Source organism: Acomys minous (genome assembly GCF_964271855.1).
Source record: "Acomys minous genome assembly, chromosome: 13".
NCBI lineage: Eukaryota > Metazoa > Chordata > Mammalia > Rodentia > Muridae > Acomys > Acomys minous.
This window is the reverse complement of record NC_140495.1, coordinates 106,947,516-106,965,180: the sequence shown is the minus strand read 5'-3', so window position 1 is coordinate 106,965,180 and position 17,665 is coordinate 106,947,516. Positions and strand designations below refer to the sequence as shown.

The following is a 17,665-nucleotide window of genomic DNA, read 5'->3' as shown; positions in this document are numbered from 1 at the left end:
ACTCCCAGCACTCAGGAAGCAGAGGCAGGCAGATCGCTGTGAGTTGAGGCCAGCCTGGCCTACAAAATTAGTTCAGGACAGCCAGGCCTATGTAGAAACCCTGTCTTGAAAAACAAACACACAAACAAAAAAGAAGTAGATCAGACAATGTCATCTTTGTATAGATTCCTGAATAATTCACACACATTCATATCCTCTCCCTCCCTGTCTGTCTCTATCTCCTCTTACCCCCACCCCCACCCCAACTCGGTTTTATATTTTCACCTTCTGCTGTACCTTCAGGAATGAAATACAAAAGACCCCAAACCTGTGCTTTTTAATTGTGGTGTGGCCCATGTGGCACAGAACTTAGCTAAAAAACAGAGAAATAGTAAGGCCATAATATGTGGTGGAAATGTGAATGTGTCTAGGCTCCTTATTTTCCTGCTTGTAAAATGAGGATAATTTTACCTACCTCCAGGGCTGTGAAAATTGCAAGATGATGCATATGTTGACTGCATTTTTAAAGCCAGGGCATAATAATTTGTGATCTAGCACCTATCAGTTTTCTTTCCTTTCTATAACCTCAGTAGAGATGGGAAAAACAATTTAGTAGAATTGGTTGATGATAAAAGCATGTTCCAAATTATCTCATGAAGTGTGCTGCTTGCAGACACTTCAGTAAAACTTAGAAATCTGCACAGTGTGTCATGGATGATGTCTAGAGTAGAGATTACTGCTCCTAAGGTAAGAGAGCCACACCACGTCATGTGAAACAGTGGGGTGTTGCAAGCAGCTGCTTTCTTAAAGGGGAATTCAGAAAGTACCTCTCTTCACTTTGCTCCTTTGCCCATTACATAGTCTCATAGTGTGCAGATTGCTGCAGGTCTTCTCACCAAATGAGTTTTGTATTTCTAAGTTAATTTTCTGCCAGAATCACTTGAGGCTGATGACTGGTGTTTGTGTAGCCATTAAGCGCACTGCCTGGATATGTCCACTCCTTTCCACTCTCCCACTAAACAGCTGTCACAGGGTTGCAGATCTGCCCCCTTGCTCTGCATTATTTGTACAGAGCCATGGGGTACCATGGAAGATGACCTGTGAAGGCGTTGGTCAGGCCATCGGAGATAGCACAGGAAGGAAGTGCAGATCTTGTCATCACGTGGATCAGATTTATTAGGACTTCATCCTTGCATAACTAGAAAAGATAGGGGAGGAACTGGATTGTTTAAGGTCAGTCTTGGTTAACCTTTCCCCTGCTTTATTCCACAACTTCCAACCAGTAATATTCAACAGTTCTGAGCAGCACATACTGGAGGAGTCTTGGGTTGGAAACTGTCATTAAAGTTGTATATAGCACCCTGCTGAGCTTTACAATTGGTTTTGAAATGAAAATCTGTTAGATTAGAGCAAATACTATCCTAGCTGTGGTGATAAGTAATGTGAAGATTAGTGATTTGTCTATGAAAGCCAGTGAACAGCAAGTGAGCTGCCTTGGTTTTATCGTGGGAAAGGGGCTGTGATAAAACCAAGGCAGCTCTAAATTTCAGTCATTCCCCCAAGAGTGAGGTAGACCCTGGTAGGAAGCTGCCTTCTTAAATGACCTTGAAGAGTCTCATGCCTGTCCTGTTGGCAGTGTACTTTTCCTGCCTCTCCTCCTCGGTTAGGCTGTGGTTCTGTGATCATTCTTTTAGGAACAGACACTGAGGATGCGTGGGTGAGACATGCCCAGCAGCAGGGGTAAAGCCTCGCTTCTTCACCTCACCCATTGCACACAGCACCTTGAAGGTAAAGTTAAATGGTGTTGCGGATGCCAAGGGCGGCCTCGCTTTCCTTACCCAGTTATGAGCTCCTCTGTTCTTGGAGACCCTCTGTTGAAGGAAGGAAAACAGCACCCACACCATTGGTTGCAGTGGTACCTGGCAAAGCAGGATGGGCTTAGGTGAGCAAGCAGTTAGTGAGTCTGTGTAGCACAGTGGGATTAGGACAGTGTCGCTGCCTTTCTAGCCTTGGGATTTGGAAGTCATGTATCCTTATCAAGACTAAAATTATCTCTTTTGTTATATTTTTTTAAAAGTGTGGCATCCTGTAAACTCTTGTTCGAAGTTCTTTCACCCAGAGTCTTGTTAGAAATGTAGTTTAGACCTTGTCATTGACCTACCACACAAATCATAAGCAGACCCCACCATTTTAATGAGGCCGTAGAATTAATTGTGTTAGAGTTTGAGAAGCTCTGCAGTGAGCTACACCTGCTTTTCTGAAATTAGCAACTGCTTTACTTTTCCTTTGCCCAAAACAAGCAAGATGATTGTAAAGAAAACAGAAGTGCCTTGTGATTTTGACCTTAGTGTCGGTGCAGTTCCATACGGCTGGTGACTGCTTCTGCTTCTTTCTGGAGATTCTGTTTATCCTCCTCCCCCCCCTCCTCCACCCCCCTCATCCTCCTTGTCTGTTTCTGTGTTCCTGTTAGTGTGGACGTGTGTAAGTGTAAGGTAGGGTACAACCTCAGATATCACCACCTACCTCTTTGGAGATGTCATTTGTCTTTGGCCTAGAGCTTGCCAATAGGAAAGCCTCAGGATCCTCCCCTCTCGGCCTGTACAGTGCTGGCCTTAGAAGTGTTTTCTGGGGATTGAATGCAGGTCTGCATGCTTGCAGGGTAAGTACTTAACCAACTAAGCTGTTTCTAGCCCCCCTCTCTCTTTTGAAAATGGGGAAATAGGCCCAGAGAACTTTAAGGGGGTTTTCTTAGTTCAAAGCTCCAATTCAGATTTGGTTTGTTTGAACTTAAAGACTGATTATTGTGCATCTCTTCCCCGTAGCCAGCCAGTCAGATTTTTTTTTTTCAAAAGAGCAGGCATGTAGAATATTTACTTTTCATTAATTTGTAGTATTTGACTTTAGGATCACCATTACTGTGGTCCTGTTGGGCACAGCAGGCTATGATAGTGTCAAGTTAGACCAGAGTTTACAGGGGATGAGAGTCCTCATGCAGCTGTGCTGCTGTTTCCCATCTCTTATCCTGCTGACCTTATGTAGCTCATGTAACTGTAGAGAGCAGATATGTGTTATCCTCCATAACGTAATTTGCGAGGCATGTTACCTGTACCATCACATACTCACTCAGCGTCTGTAAAGCAAGGGGGCTTCACAGATGAGCTGTTTAGATGATGTACAGGGTGTGGGGAATTCTTTTTTATTGTCTTTATTCAGAAAAACCTCACTGGTGAGGGACTTGTACATGTGTATGAGGTTTTTGTTTGTTTTTGTTTGGGGGGTTTAGGATTTTTTGTTGTCTGTTTTGTTTTTTGAAATAGGGTTTCTCTGTGTAGCCTTGGCTGTCCTGGAACTTGCTCTGTAGACCAGATTGGCCTTGAACATACAGAAAGTTCTTACCTGCTTCTGCTGGGACTAAAGGCATGTGTCACCCTACTTGGTGTGAGCTCTGTTCAAGTTAGACATCCCTCTTTTCATTGGGAATAGTTAGTCTGACTGAGGTGTTACTGCGGTTGATTGTAGCACAAAGTTACAAAAATGGAGGCATATGAAGTAACATATGTTAATTAGCTTGATTTAGACATCATAGTACTTATTTCAAAGCAATATATTGTATGTGATAAAATATGTAATTTTCTGAATCCAAAATATTCAGAAAGAAAATTCAGAAGTTTTAGAATGTAGAATGTGTGCTCTGTAATTCAACTTTTTGGCATAAGCAACAACTGTTTGGCAAAGAAAAAAAAAAACCTAGATGTAAGATCAGCTTCATATATCTATAAGAAAAATGTCATCACTTGTGAGAAATACAGTCAAGACAAAATGTAGTGTTAGCATTTTAAGTAAGTGGTAGTTACGTTGAAGCTTTTGCAGCTGCTACCCAGTCGTTGATCTCTGTGCTGTCACTGTGCAGACTACTCCATTATTAGGGAAAAAGAAAAACTTTAAAGTTTGCATGATTTTCACCAATTGAAAATATCACTGTGATTATTATATATTTTCTCAAAAACTTATTGCTTAACCTGGCAGTTCTGCTGAAGTGTATGTACACCCAACAGATACTTGTGTGTGTTCTCTTGACAATGCCACTCATAATACCTAAGGTAACATCACCCCGTATCATTGGATGAATGATATCATTAGATAAAATATTATGTAGCCATAAAAAGGGCTAGAATGGGAGAAGGAAGATACAAAGGACCATATAGTGGATGATTTCACTTACGTGACCTTTCCGAACAACTCCATAAAGGTAAATTAGGTTGCTGTTTGCTTAGAGCTGGGAGAAGAAGTTGCCATTCACAGGAAGGAAGGGACAGGGATGGGTGGAAGGAGGGGAGGGAGAGGAGGGGAAAATACTACCTGGAGGTCAGAGGGAAACTTTCAGGAGTTGGTTCTTGTTATCTACTTTGTTTTGAGCACATCTCTTGAGCATAAAATGATTTCCCCATCTGACCAAGGACATCTGTCTTATATGGTACCCCTTAGAGCATTTCAATAATGATCCCTCCCTCCCTCCCTCCCTCCCTCCCTCCCTCCCTCCCCCCCCCCCCCCCCCCCCCGTGTGTGTGTGTGTGTGTGTGTGTGTGTGTGTGTGTGTGTGTGTGTGTGTGTGTAGATGCATGCTAATTCCTTGCTCTTAGTTGCTCAGGATTAGTAATGGTTAGCATTGTCTCTTACCAGCCTGCTTTTGAAAATACTTCTTCCAATTCTGAGTCTAGCAGTGTTCGGAATGTTTCATTGTTGACAAGTCATCTTTCCCACAGTCCTTGCTCAGCACCCTGTGTAGGACTTAGAGAATCCTCAAGTACTCACTCAGAAGAACCACAGCGGAATAGCAGAAAGCTAAGTTCTGTTTTTTATATTTTAGGCAATAGCTCGCTCTTCAATGGTACCTCTTCTTAAATGGAATATTTGAAATTTAGACTATATTGTTTAGTTGCTTTGGAATTAAGTCTATAAGTATTAATGACAGTTCTTAAAAAAATACTCAGTGGGGTGTGCAGAACTTCATAGTTTTCAGGAACTTTGAGAGAGGAACAAGGAATCAAAGCAAAATTTTGAAGAAAGTGTTCTTCACGGTCATCTGCCTTTGGTAGGCATAAAATATTAATGTTTGTACAAAAAGGCTGATCCCACTCTTGTGCCTTAGGAGGGGCAGGGCTAGACAGTGTGAGTACAATACTGACTCAGCAAAAATTCTTAGGGAACCCCTAGCCAGTCTCTGCTTGTGAGAGCACAGTGCCCTGCCGTGTAGTCTTGATTGCATTCATTTCCTGTGTTGCTCATGCAGGTTTCTTTGGTAGGAGTGGCTTCTCCAACAAGGCTGCACCTAAAGGTGTCCAGGCTGGCTTTCTAGGGCACCATGTGAGGTCTCCAAGTTGCTCCTGGAATGCTTAGAATTTGTCTTTTTTCCCTTACATTAGGGAAGTCTGTGAATTTTCTACTTGCCGGCATCCTTCAGCAGGCTCCGCCATACCCATCTTTGTTCTGCAGCTTTGTTTTGCACTTTGTGTGCAAACTGTGTAAGACAGTGGCAGTTGTGAGTTGTAAAGCATCACATTTTAGCTTTCACTGTAAATTTTGAGCAGGGTTTGTAGGCACTAAATGTCTGTATGCAAAACATATTAAGAGAGTTTTAGCAAAGCATGACGTGAAATTTCTGTGTTACTTCTGTTTCACACTTGTTGATTTTTTTAGGCAAGATGTCTGTGTTTTTCTGCACAAAGCACACGTGGTTAGGCTCAGAAGGTACCATCTCATAGGAACTAAGGTTCTTTAGTAAATCATTCACTCACTGGCCTGACCTGACCCTTGTTTTGTGTGTCAAAATTAAGGTGCTAGTTAGGGAATTCAAAGTTGCAGCTTCTCATTTTGGCTTGTAGCGTGCTGTTGGCTCTTGTTAGAGTCCACTTTGTTTTAGTTTTCCTACTACAACAAAGATGTCTTTTTAGGTTATTCTTCAGTGTCCCTTCCCCTAACCCCCTTGGCCTTTCTCCTAGCCTCTTTCCAGACTTTTTATTTAAACTTCAGTTTCTGCTTTTAAATAGGATATGGACCACTGTCCTAACCCCAACCTCCACTTGTGTACACATGCACTTAAGAATGTGTTTATTTGTCTTTTGTTGTTGCTGTTTTTCGAGGCAGAGCTTCTTTGTGTAGCAGGTTTTTCTGGACTGGCTTTGTAGTCCAGGCTGGCCTGGAACTCACAGAGATCTGCTTGCCTCTGCCTCCCAAGTGCTGGGAGTAAAGGTGTGTGCCATCTTGGTTCATGTTGTCAGGGAATCTTGGAGAGGGATTTGGTGTCATGCTAGTAAATTTGGGAAGGTCTTTGTTTCTTCAGATATTATTTCTGCCCCATTTTCTCATGTCTTCCCTGCTAGTATAATTACAGATATATGAGACTATTTATCTAGCTGCCTTTGAATGTTGCTATTCATGTTCTTCCTCCTAATTTTGATCTAGTTTGAGTAATTTTTTAGGTCATCCATCAAAATACGAACAATCCAGAAATACACACCAATGCTTACAGGAAAACTAATTGCAGGGGCTGGTGGGAAATTTATTTTATTTTATTTTATTTTATTTTATTTTATTTTATTTTTTCCCAACAGGCAATTTAAAAACAGTCATAATAAAACAATATTCAGAGAAAGACAAATTTTATTCAAAGAAACAATAATATCAATAGCTGATTATTCAACAGAGGATGAAATCTAAAAAGTCAGTGAGATGTCATCTTTAAAGTAATTGTCAAATTAAAATCCAAATATAATGAAAGGAGAAAAAGATATTTTTATGCAAATAAAACCTGAGGGATCTTTTCACCTGCAGATCTGCATGTTAAAAAGAAACAAAAACAAATTCATTGTGGCGCATGCCCTTAATCCCAGCAGAGGATCATTGTGAGTTCGAGGTCAGCCTGGTCTAGCAAGAAAGTCCAGGACAGCCAGAGCTGTTATACAGAGAAAAACAAAAACAAAACAAAACAAAAACCAACCAACCACCACCAACAACAAAACAAATTTCCCAAGCCAGGCAGCAGACAAACAAGAATCCCAGGGGAATACTAGATAAACTGGTAGAGGGAATGAAGAAGGGCAAACACATGTAAAATGAGTGTTGGCTGTGGAAAACAACAACGTTAGCATCTTCTGTAGACCCAAAATGGGTGGTAGTAATTTAGGGGAAGGAGGACAGTGCAGGAGCACAGAGTTTGCTAAGTACCTGGAATAACTTTGAAACAGAAATTCAGTTAAGAGCGTGAGAGTTTAGGAATATCCCAAGATCAAGTTCAGTTCAAGTTTTCCATAGTTCAGGTTGCTGGTTTGCAAGTGCATAGTATGTATTTGTTTTTTATTTATTCATGTTTTATGCTTCTGTTTATCTCAGTGTTTGTTCCCTAAGAGTAACTTTAGATGAATCTGTATGTACCTGCGCTTGTACAGATTTCACTCACGTTCTAGTACTTGGTACTTCTTAAAGTTGATGCTCACCTTCCGTAGTTACTGTTCCCATCGCGTTCTCTGGCTCTTCAGTAAACCTCTTTCATCCTAGTAGCCCTAAATTTCACCTTGCTGTTCTAGAAACAAACACTCTTTAGCATATTCACTCTTATTTTCAGTTGAAGACCTGCCAGCAAACCTGTCGAATCATAACCTCCAGATGTTGGTGTTTTATTATTGCGTTTATTATTGCATTTGGACTTTTACAGCACAGTCAAAGAAATGTACCTCCTTTGTTATGTGTGACTTGCCTCACTGGAATCCTGTCTGTAGTTTATGATACTATAGCAGTGCTCAAAAGTGTACTTGTTCTGCGCATTGGTGGTGCACTCCTTTAATCCCAGTACTCAGGAGGGTGCGGCAGGTGGATCTCTGTGAGTTCTAGGCCATCCTGGTTTATAGAGTGAGTTTCAGGATAGCCAAGGCTACACAGAGAAACCCTCTTTTGAAAAACAAAAAGACAAAAACAAAAAACTGTACTTATAATGGTTACATGTTACAGAAAAGACAATTTCTTTGAAGATGTTCTTTAATGTGTCTTGGTTGGGAGACAAGAATTTACTGTGTACCCAGGCCATCTTGGAGTACATACCTTTCTTTCCTCAGCCTGGGATATTATTGAAAGACTCTGTGCTACTGGGCTATCTGCAGCCGCAAAGATCCCCATCCTCGCTCCTGCTTTTCCTGCCTGCGCAGGGAATCTGACCCAGGGCCTCGCACATACCAGGCAGGCCCTGTATCATTGAGTTTCACCTCCAACTCTTAAGATCTTCTTAATGGTATTAATATATAGGCTGAGCAGTAATATATAGGCTAAGCAGATGTGTTATCACTTAATCATTTTGTCATTGAGTGTGTCCGGTGCTTGAAAAATTCTTCAATAGAAGTCATACTGCCAAGGGCATCTTTGAACAGTAATATTGTATCAGAAATACCATTTGGCCTTTGCTCAGTAGTCAAGGAGATAGGATGACAAAGGCCTTAAATGACAGAGCAAACTGTGGAAAGTCATGGACCTTTATTACCTAGAAGTTAAAAAACAAAACAAAATTCTGAACCACCTCTTCTTTAAAATGTATTGAGAGAGCTAGTTAATTTATTTGAAAGAAACACTTGCTAACTGCCTGCATCTCTTCAAAAGCTGTGTTATGAACAGCTGAGAAAATGTTCTAACCTAGAGGACAATGGTGACTTGGTTTAGCTCAAGCGCACTCCAAAGTAGGTGCTGTCTTTGTTTTATTTGGAACCAAGCAGACACCTTTGTTTGTAATCAGTATTCTACTGATAGTAGAACATTCAGAATTGATTAATAATCTAATCACTAGAAAGCAAATTCTTGGCTTTATTCTGTGACTGTACTAGACAGGACCCATGTTGCTACTCTGCAGCTAAATCTGATTGTTCTAACATTTGGATACAAAGATGGCTGCTGTTCTTTGTTGGCCTAAAGGCTATTTTGGGGGGCTATAAAGAGAATGGGATTTTTTTTTTTAAAGACAGAGCCACTTGCTAGCTAAACTATTTCAATACATCAGCCAAAGTGGCTGCAAGTAATAGCTAAGAGTTAAATTCCTGGGAACTACATTTGAAATAGTTCATTTAGATCTAATATGGGAAGCCAGGCACGGTTTATTTTATTTGCTTTTGAAAGAAACAAAACATCCCGTAGTACTGTCATGTATAGTGAAATGATCACATGTAATTCAGAGACAGACTGGGAAATTTCAATTCAGCTTTACCAATTTTCATTATTTAAAATGCTGAGTCTTCGGCCATTGATGGCACCTGACTTCAGGGGATCTCAACAGATCAGGCCTCTCAAGTCCAAAATAAAGCAAGGATAGGTATTCTCTGGACACACTGGAAAGCAAGGGGACCAGTGGTTAAAGCACTGCCTTTGCGGATCCTAACAAGAAATTCAGATTTATATAGGAAAAGAACTGGGGTAGGAGTGCAAGGAATGTACAGAGCTAAGCAATTTGGACAAGCTCAACTCCTGAGTGGTCATTGTCTTCGTCTGCTTCTGTAAGGTCATGTTGCTTTGGGGTGGGTGGGAGCATACAGGGGACAGATAGCTTTTGCTTAAGGAGGCACTCCGGTTCTTCAGCTGCTTAACATGTATGTCTGCATGCATGCTTCAGCAGGAATTGGACCCACAATTTAAGGTAGCAAAATTAGAGAGGCCTGGCCTTCAGTCTGCTTTGAGTTACTCAGTGGGCATCTGCAGACCCCAGTGAGGAGCCCATGTTTCTTCACAAAAGAGCTTCTGTGTCCCTGGACTTTGACATTGTGCCTTTCTCTGTAAATGAAGCTAAAATGTTTTCCAGCTAGAGTTGATGTCCTATACTAGCTGGTTCTTTGATGTGGTTAACAGAGCTTCCATTTATTGTATTGTTTTCCTTACCTAACCAGAGATGTAGTGTGGAGCTCATGGGGGAGGGTCACAGGTGCTTTAACCAGGTCCTTTGAAAAGCATGTTTGTGACAGTGGTTAGCATGGTAATGCAGCTCTGTTTGGGATCATCTTTCCATTCCATGTACTCAAACTTCGATGTTTATTCTGAGTTGCATACCAGACCTCACTTAGTTTTCTTTTGAGATTTTATTTTTTTACTTTGTCCTGTCCCTTTCCTTCCTCCCAACCCTCCAATGTACTCCTCTCCATGCTCCTCAAATTCATGGCCTCTTTTTAAAAAAATCAGTTTTTAATGCATACATGCATGCACATACAGATGCGTGTGTGTGTGTGTGTGTGTGTGTGTGTGTGTGTGTGTGTTTTCCAAATATAACCTGTTGAGTCAGTATAATCTTACTTGTGTGTGTGTTTTCAGGGCAGACTGTTTAGCGCTGGACAGCCAATTGACGTGTTCCTCCCTGGGGAGGGCCTCCGCTCCTGCTCCCAGCCTTATTCAGTTGCCTGCAGTTCTCTGTATAGGGTCGAGGCTTTTTATGGGTTTCCCCCTCTAGTTTGGCAAGTTCATTGTCGTCCTTGCTGTTCAGCTCACATTTGGGTAGTCATGTTCCCAGAGTCCCTGCTGATGTGACTAGGGGACACAGTCTCACAGCAGAGGCCCTCCCTGGTCCTCTGCCTCTTACTTCCTTTCTGTCCCCTCTTCCCCAGTGTTCACTGGGCCTTAGGTGTGAGAGTGTTTTGTAGATGTATCCATTGGGGCTGGACTCCACAACTACACATTGATTGGTTGTAGTTTTCTGTAGTGGTCTCTCGTCTGTCACAAAGAGACGTTTCCTTGATGAGGGGTGGAGACCACACTTAGCTGTGAGTAAGGACAAGTATTTGTAGATTGTTTGGGATTATGCTGGTTTAAATACATTAGTGGTTGTAGACTCTCTTCCAGGAACCATCATTTCACTAGCTTTGACATTTTTTTTAACCAATAGAATGTGAATGAGAAGTTCATGACATTTATGACCAGAAACCTTATGAGCTAAGGTGTATTCCCATGTGTCTCCCTTTCCCTTGAGACCAGAGTGTTCTGATCAGAACCACTCATTCCCCTGGCCTCAGTGATCTGTGATAGAAGCATAAATGGCCACCTGTTGTTATGAAACCTTTATGTTTTAGAGTCATTTGTTACAATAGCTTGGACTGACTGGTATAAGAACCTTGAGGATCTTAGATACTCAAAACCTAGAGACCTTTTTTGGTATTTATGATTAGTCATTAAACTCTGTTCAGAACCTCATACTGCAGTCTGGGTCCTGAGCACTGACTAGGAGTGGGGAGGGAATGAGGAAAGGAGCGACACAGGAAAGCTGGGATTAGGTGTGGTGTGCCATTTCTGATGGAGGGTTCCCACTCCTGCCGCACTGTTACTTCAAGAGTGTAGGAATAGCACATAGGGAGGGGTTAGCTTGTCACTGGCTGCTTGTCCATAGTACACCCCTCCTTCAACTAGAAGGCTTTTCTAGCTTCAAGCCTGGCCCATCTTGTCCTCACAGTGATTTACTCAGTAGATGATCATTCTCATAGAGAAAGAATACCTAACAGGAGAGGTTCAATGGTTTGCCTGAGGCCATACAGCTACTGAGAGGAGAAACCAGGCTTTGCACTCGGGCATCCATATCCCAAATACCACCTCAAGGCCGAAGGGTGTAGGAGAATTGTACACCAGTTTTCTCCACCACTGTAAGAATGTTCATCTGAGAAAACACAGGCTTTTCTTTCTCTTGTGCTTTGTAACCATCTTGGAATTCTTTATTAGATACTTGCTGGCATCATAAATTTCATATACTGTGATTCTGCCACCTTGGTGACCCTGATAGTGTGAAAATCATGCTAGCCTTTTAAAAAGAAAACTCAGGTATGCCTTTATGTATCCAGTAAGAAATAAAACTGTCACTAATTTCGTTTTAGTTTAAATCAGAGAGTGCCCTATTTATTTCTGGGGGAAAGCTTGTTCTTAAGTTATACCATGCTTGGTCGTGTTTTAATAGTAATTTGTACTGAACTTTTCACAAGTTTAGGTGAAAGTACATCTCAGAAGTAAGCCACCCACTTCTGAGAAGCAAGTGTAGTAGCCAGTGGCGCGCCTACATGAGAAGGAGATGACTAAGGATGTGCTTGAGGTACTGGTGTGGATGAGGAGGCTGAGACCTGGAAGATCTTTAGGTCGAGAACTCCACTCCACCTTGGAGAGAGAGGGACGAAGAATAAAGAGGGGGTGCTAGTGCTGGGACTCCACCTGCTGCTCCCAACCTCCCTCTGAAGTCCCTGTGGGAATTACTTTGTCGTTTTTTTTCCGGTCACTTCTTCATGGCCAAATGAAAGGCTACGCTAGATGTGTTGGCATGTGTCTGTGATTCCAGCGTTTGGAAGGCTAAGGCAAGACAAGAGCTATTGAGTTCTAGACTACGTTACATGTTGGGTTCTGAGCCAACCTGGGATCAGAATACAGAGTTGGTACCATAAGGACTGGATACAGTTATAAAAACAGTGACGTAGAGAGACGACCCACCTCTGGGTTTTCTAATTCTCTTAGCCGAATACCTTGTGGCACATTTGATCCTTAGGCTTGGGCTGACAAAAACAATCTCTCAGGTTCCAGCATCTGCAGCTGTTAGGTTTGTGCTACACCAGTGCCATTTTAGTGGTTAATGACTGACACCAAGGACTGAGGGCTTTAGGGAGGTCAGCTCTAATGGCTCCAGGGTCAGCTATATGAAAACAAAGGACTACTTTCTTAGGAGGGGTTATTGGTCCTGAGGATGGAATCCAGGGCTCTGTACATGGAGGCAAGTGCTGTACACTGAGCCACATCCTTAGTACCAAACAGAAGTCTTAGAACAGCAGATTTTTAGATTTTAACTAGACTGTGTTACCATCTTTACTAACTTTTCCACTCTACACTTGGGCCTCGTGTGTTTGTGTGTGATCAAATGCATGTTTTGTTGAAACTTAAGTGTTCTAACATTTAAAACTTGTATTTTCAATGTAAAAAAATTGGTACATATTAAACCAAGAGGTGTGTCTCTTGTGAATGTTATAATAGTACTACTAGACTGTTAGATATTTGCTGTAATGTTAGATGTTAATTTATGCCTTGTAAATGAGAAACTGTATAGTCTGCACAATAAATGCCATATAAGGATCAAACTTTCCTACAGACACCTGTGCTGGTTCACACTCTGAGCAGTCTCCTGCCTGGGTGTGAAGATTTTCTGGCCTGTATAATTTCAGTGATAAACCAGATTATAAAATAGGCTTAATTACCAATAACAACAAGTCCCTGTCAACTTCATACATTGTTGGCTGTTTTTGAGAACAGGCTTTGGGAGCCAGTCTAATGCTATCTGTTCTCTAGTACAGCTTGGCAGCATTGTGTTTGCATCTAAGTACACAGGAAGCAGCTTTAGAGACCTTCTGAGTCCTGTCAGGACCAGTTTTACCTATGCTGAGGGAAGACAGTTCTGAGTTCTTTCTTTCTTTCTTTCTCTTTCTTTCTTTCTTTCTCTCTCTTTCTTTCTTTCTTTCTTTCTTTCTTTCTTTCTTTCTTTCTTTCTTTCTTTCTACAGGAATAGTTTATAAAAGCTGAACATTAGCTCACTAACAGGATGCTTAATGTTTGTACTGTGAGTAGAAGCATTCTTGCTGCCTATAAATAAATTCTGTTGTAATTTAGAATCCATTAATGTCTAAGAAAAGTAATATACTTTTTATTTTAATTTATTTATTTTTATTCTACGTACATTGGCGTTTTGATAGCACATATGTCTGTATGAGGGTGTTGGATCCTCTGATACAGGAGGTAAAGATAGTTGTGAGCTGCCATGTGGGGGCTTGAACCCAGGTCCTCTGGAAGAGCAGCTAGTACTCTTAACCTCTGAGCCATCTCTCCACCCTGAAAACTAATATTCTTAACTTTGTGTATTCACCAGAATTCCAGTACGTTAAACTCTAACCCGGGGCTTGTGAAAGCATTTGTATCTGTGCACCACGTGTGTATGTGCCTGGGGTACCTGCTGAAGCCAGAAGAGGGAGTTGATCCCATGGAACCAGAGTTACAGATGTTTGTGAGCCACCAAGTAGATACAGGAATTGAAATTGGTCCTTTGGAATTTTAACAAATGCTCTTAACTGCTCAGTCATTTCTCCAGCCCTGGGTTCGTAGAGAGAGAGAGGTGGAGGGTAGTGGTAGGGAGGGAGGGAGAAAAGAAGAGAGGGCATCTCAGTCATTTGGCCACTTAACGCAGTTGAGATTTCTCGAGCCCCATGTTGTCTTGGTACATGTAAGCTATGACAGACTGATGGGTGAAACCCTGAGCCTTGTCTCTCTCTTTCTTTTTTAAAGTAATACCTGCAGTGTGTTGTAGCTGTTATATTTAGCTCAGTTTATTTAGTTGACCATCTTTTTAAAAAGCTGTCTTTTAAAGGAATTATATAATAAAAATTATTTTTAAAACATTAACTTTTTGGATTTTTGAGATGGGGTTTCTCTATGTAGCACTGGCTGTCCTGGACTGGCTTTGTAGACCAGGCTGGCCTTGACCCTCAGAGATCCACCTGCCTCTGCCTCCCTCAGTGCTGGGATTACAGGCGTGTGCCACTGTGCCTGGTTATTTTTTAGAAATTTATAATTACGTTTTTAGCCTAGGTGTCCAGTTTTGCTGAGACTTCCCTTGTTGTATATCTGTGTTTCGGGGTTTGTTCAGTTTACCTCCCCATCCTCCCATCAAGGCTTGTACAGAACTTGCATTGTGTACTTTGGGTTTTGGGTTTTCTTAGCGGTACTTAGCATAGCATTTCTATCTTGTTGGTAAATGACAAAAACATACCATGACTCTTACACATGGATGTGGTGAACTGAGGGATTGAGAGCATGTATCATGTCTTTAAAAACAAGCCTTTTCTTTCTTCCCAGTTTATCTCCTTTCAGAAACTCGTCCTGCTTAGTGAAAATGGCTGAATATCCGTTAACAGTACCACTACAGTGTGGAGAGTTATTCTGGTTATTTTCTCATGTATGGAATGGATTTGCTTTGGAAATGTGTAGCTTTCTGTTTTATTTTAGAACTTTAGGAAAACAAATGAACCAAACTTTTAGTCCCTGATCAGAAGAAGCAGATATCACCCTCACTGACCTCACAGACCTCACTGCCTTCCAGGAAGAGCTCTAAGATCAGTCTCTTGGCCTTGTCTGGATATTTCCTTCATTGCCTGACTCTGCCCTATCAGCTGCTGGGATTCTTGAGTCTCCTTGCTTCAGCCCTACTTACTCTCAGTGTTAATCAGAGTGTAGGTGCTGGATGAGTTGACTGTGCAGAGTAATGCGCTGAGGTAGGAATGGGGACAGCGGGAAGAGAATACACCGACCTGAGGGAACATAGATGTCATTTAATTTCCACAGTTTCTTGTGCTTGAGTAAGTTTGTGTCTTTCTGTTTCAAGGAAATGAGAAATACACAAGATTCCATTGCAGTATCTACTAGATTCTATTTCTTTTTGGGCCTCATTATATTTCCAGTTGTGTGGTACACAGTAATAGGGAAAACAGAGTAATTTTAATGGGTACTAATGAGGTGGCATAAGACCTTTTGTTTTTTTTAGTTTTTATTTTTCATAAGATCTTTTATATTTTATCTTATACAATATAAAGAGCAACATTTTATTTAGATAGCACCTTGGTGATTGCTATACAATAATATTGAGATAAATAAATCATTTTTAAAATGTCAAAACATTGAATAAGAAAGTAGCTAGGGGAAATATACAGAAAAGAAACAGTGCTGGAAATGGGCAGGGCTTGGGCCTGGAGGGCTCCTTCTTGACTGGTCTGGCACTTCCCGGCCACACCCTCTGCTGTGGACTTGGGGCCGTGAGTGGTGTTGTCAACCTGAATTGTTCTGCTCTCTACTTGCTGGTAACTCGGAGTAGTGTTACTATGCTTTAAAGTTTCTGAGGATTAATGTGAATGAGTTATGTAGTCCCACTCACTGTGTCATAAATGCTAGCTGTTAAGCTAAGAATAGGTTAAGATGTTTAGTTGCTAAGGCTAAAACATATGACAGCTGTGGCTGTTCTCCTTCCATGGTTAGGCCATGTTGGATTTTAGAGATCATTTCATGTCTTCAAATTAATAAATGCAGTTTGTAATTTATATAATAATTACAGTTTTTAAATGAAATTATACAGACTATCGTAGCAATTACATTAGTATATCCATAATCAACTAACTAGAAAGCTCCCGTCCTTGTGCCATTGTGAACTAAGTGCAACCCATTTCCTTCATCTGTTTTTTTTCCTTTGCTGTTATGTTCATTACTTTTATATTTACAGTCACTACTGATAATATACATGCATTTACCAATTCCTGCTATTTTGGAAACTTTTCTTTTGGTGTTTGGAGACAGGGTTTCTCTGTATAGTCCTGGACGTTCTAGACTTGCTTTGTAGACCAGGCTGGCCTCAAACTCACAGAGATCCACCTGTCTCTGCTTCCCGAGTGTTGGGACTAAAGGCGTGTACCACCACGACTTGAGATTCCTGCTATTTTAAATGTTTTCTGTTTACTGTGCTGTTTTCTGTGCTGCCATTTTTCTTCTGACCTCTCACCTATTGGTGTTAATTAATTAATTAATTTCTACTGATTACTCTTGAAGTGCATCTTTGGCTTTTCAAAGTTCAGTGTTGAAATTAGTGTCTACCATCATCTGAACAACAAAGGGCCTTACTATATAAATTTAAAGTTTAACTGAAATCATTCTCTACAAATCATTCATGTGATTATATTTTTGTTTTTTTAATCAGTGATTTACTTCATGCTTTAAAAATATCGCCCATGGGGTGGAGAGATGGCTCAGAGGTTAAGAGCATTGGTTGCTCTTCCAAAGGACCTGAGTTCACAACTGTCTATACTGAGATCCGGTGCCCTCTTCTGGCATGCTGGCACATGTGTAAACAGAATACTGTATAAATAATAAATGAATAAATAAATCTTTAAAATAAATATTGCGCTTCCTGTCGAGGCCGCCATCGGATAGCAGCAGCCATGGCCCTGCGCTACCCCATGGCCGTGGGCCTCAACAAGGGCCACAAAGTGACGTGACGAAGAACGTCAGCAAGCTGAGGTACAGCCATCGCCGCGGGTGCCTCACCAAGGACACCAAGTTCGTGCGGGACATGATCAGGGAGGTGTGCGGCTTCGCACCCTACGAGCGGTGCGCCATGGAGCTGCTCAAGGTGTTCAAGGACAAGCGCGCGCTCAAGTTCATCAAGAAGCGGTTGGGCACGCACGTCCGGGCCAAAAGGAAGCGGGAGGAGCTTAGCAGCGTGCTGGCAGCCATAAGGAAGGCGGCGGCCAAGAAGGACTGACGCCCCCTCCCTCAATAAACGTCTGTGCACCAAAAAAAAATATTGCCCATATTAGCCTTTGTTGCTTGTTGCGTGTAACTTTGACACTAACATACATATTTCCTAGTGATTGCTCTATTGCTAAACCAGTATTCTTACCATTTTCATTTTAGATTTTCAAAAGAAACAACCAGATGATGATTCCGCGCCAAGTACAAGTAACAGCCAATCAGATTTGTTTTCTGAAGAGACCACCAGTGACAACAACAATACCTCCATAACCACGCCAGCTCCTCGTCCCAGCCAGCAGTCGCTTCCGACAGACCTGAATGTAACTTCACCGAGTACAGAGGAATGTAAGTCTGTAGCCCTCAGAGT

General features: G+C 41.6%; 1 protein-coding gene and 1 pseudogene across 3 annotated transcripts in view; both read left to right on the top strand.

Annotated features, from left to right (window-relative positions):
• Positions 1–17,665, top strand: part of ZFAND3 (zinc finger AN1-type containing 3) — a 206,571-nt gene that overhangs the window by 115,561 nt on the left and 73,345 nt on the right. For both annotated transcript variants that reach the window (XM_084754014.1, XM_084754015.1), the window contains one exon: positions 17,461–17,643. In XM_084754014.1, the coding sequence (XP_084610140.1) occupies positions 17,461–17,643 (183 nt within the window). The remainder of the gene's footprint in view (positions 1–17,460; positions 17,644–17,665) is intronic.
• On the top strand, positions 16,927–17,454 carry LOC311581601 (large ribosomal subunit protein eL36-like; annotated as a pseudogene). The gene has a single exon. The product of its transcript is annotated as a large ribosomal subunit protein eL36-like (transcript).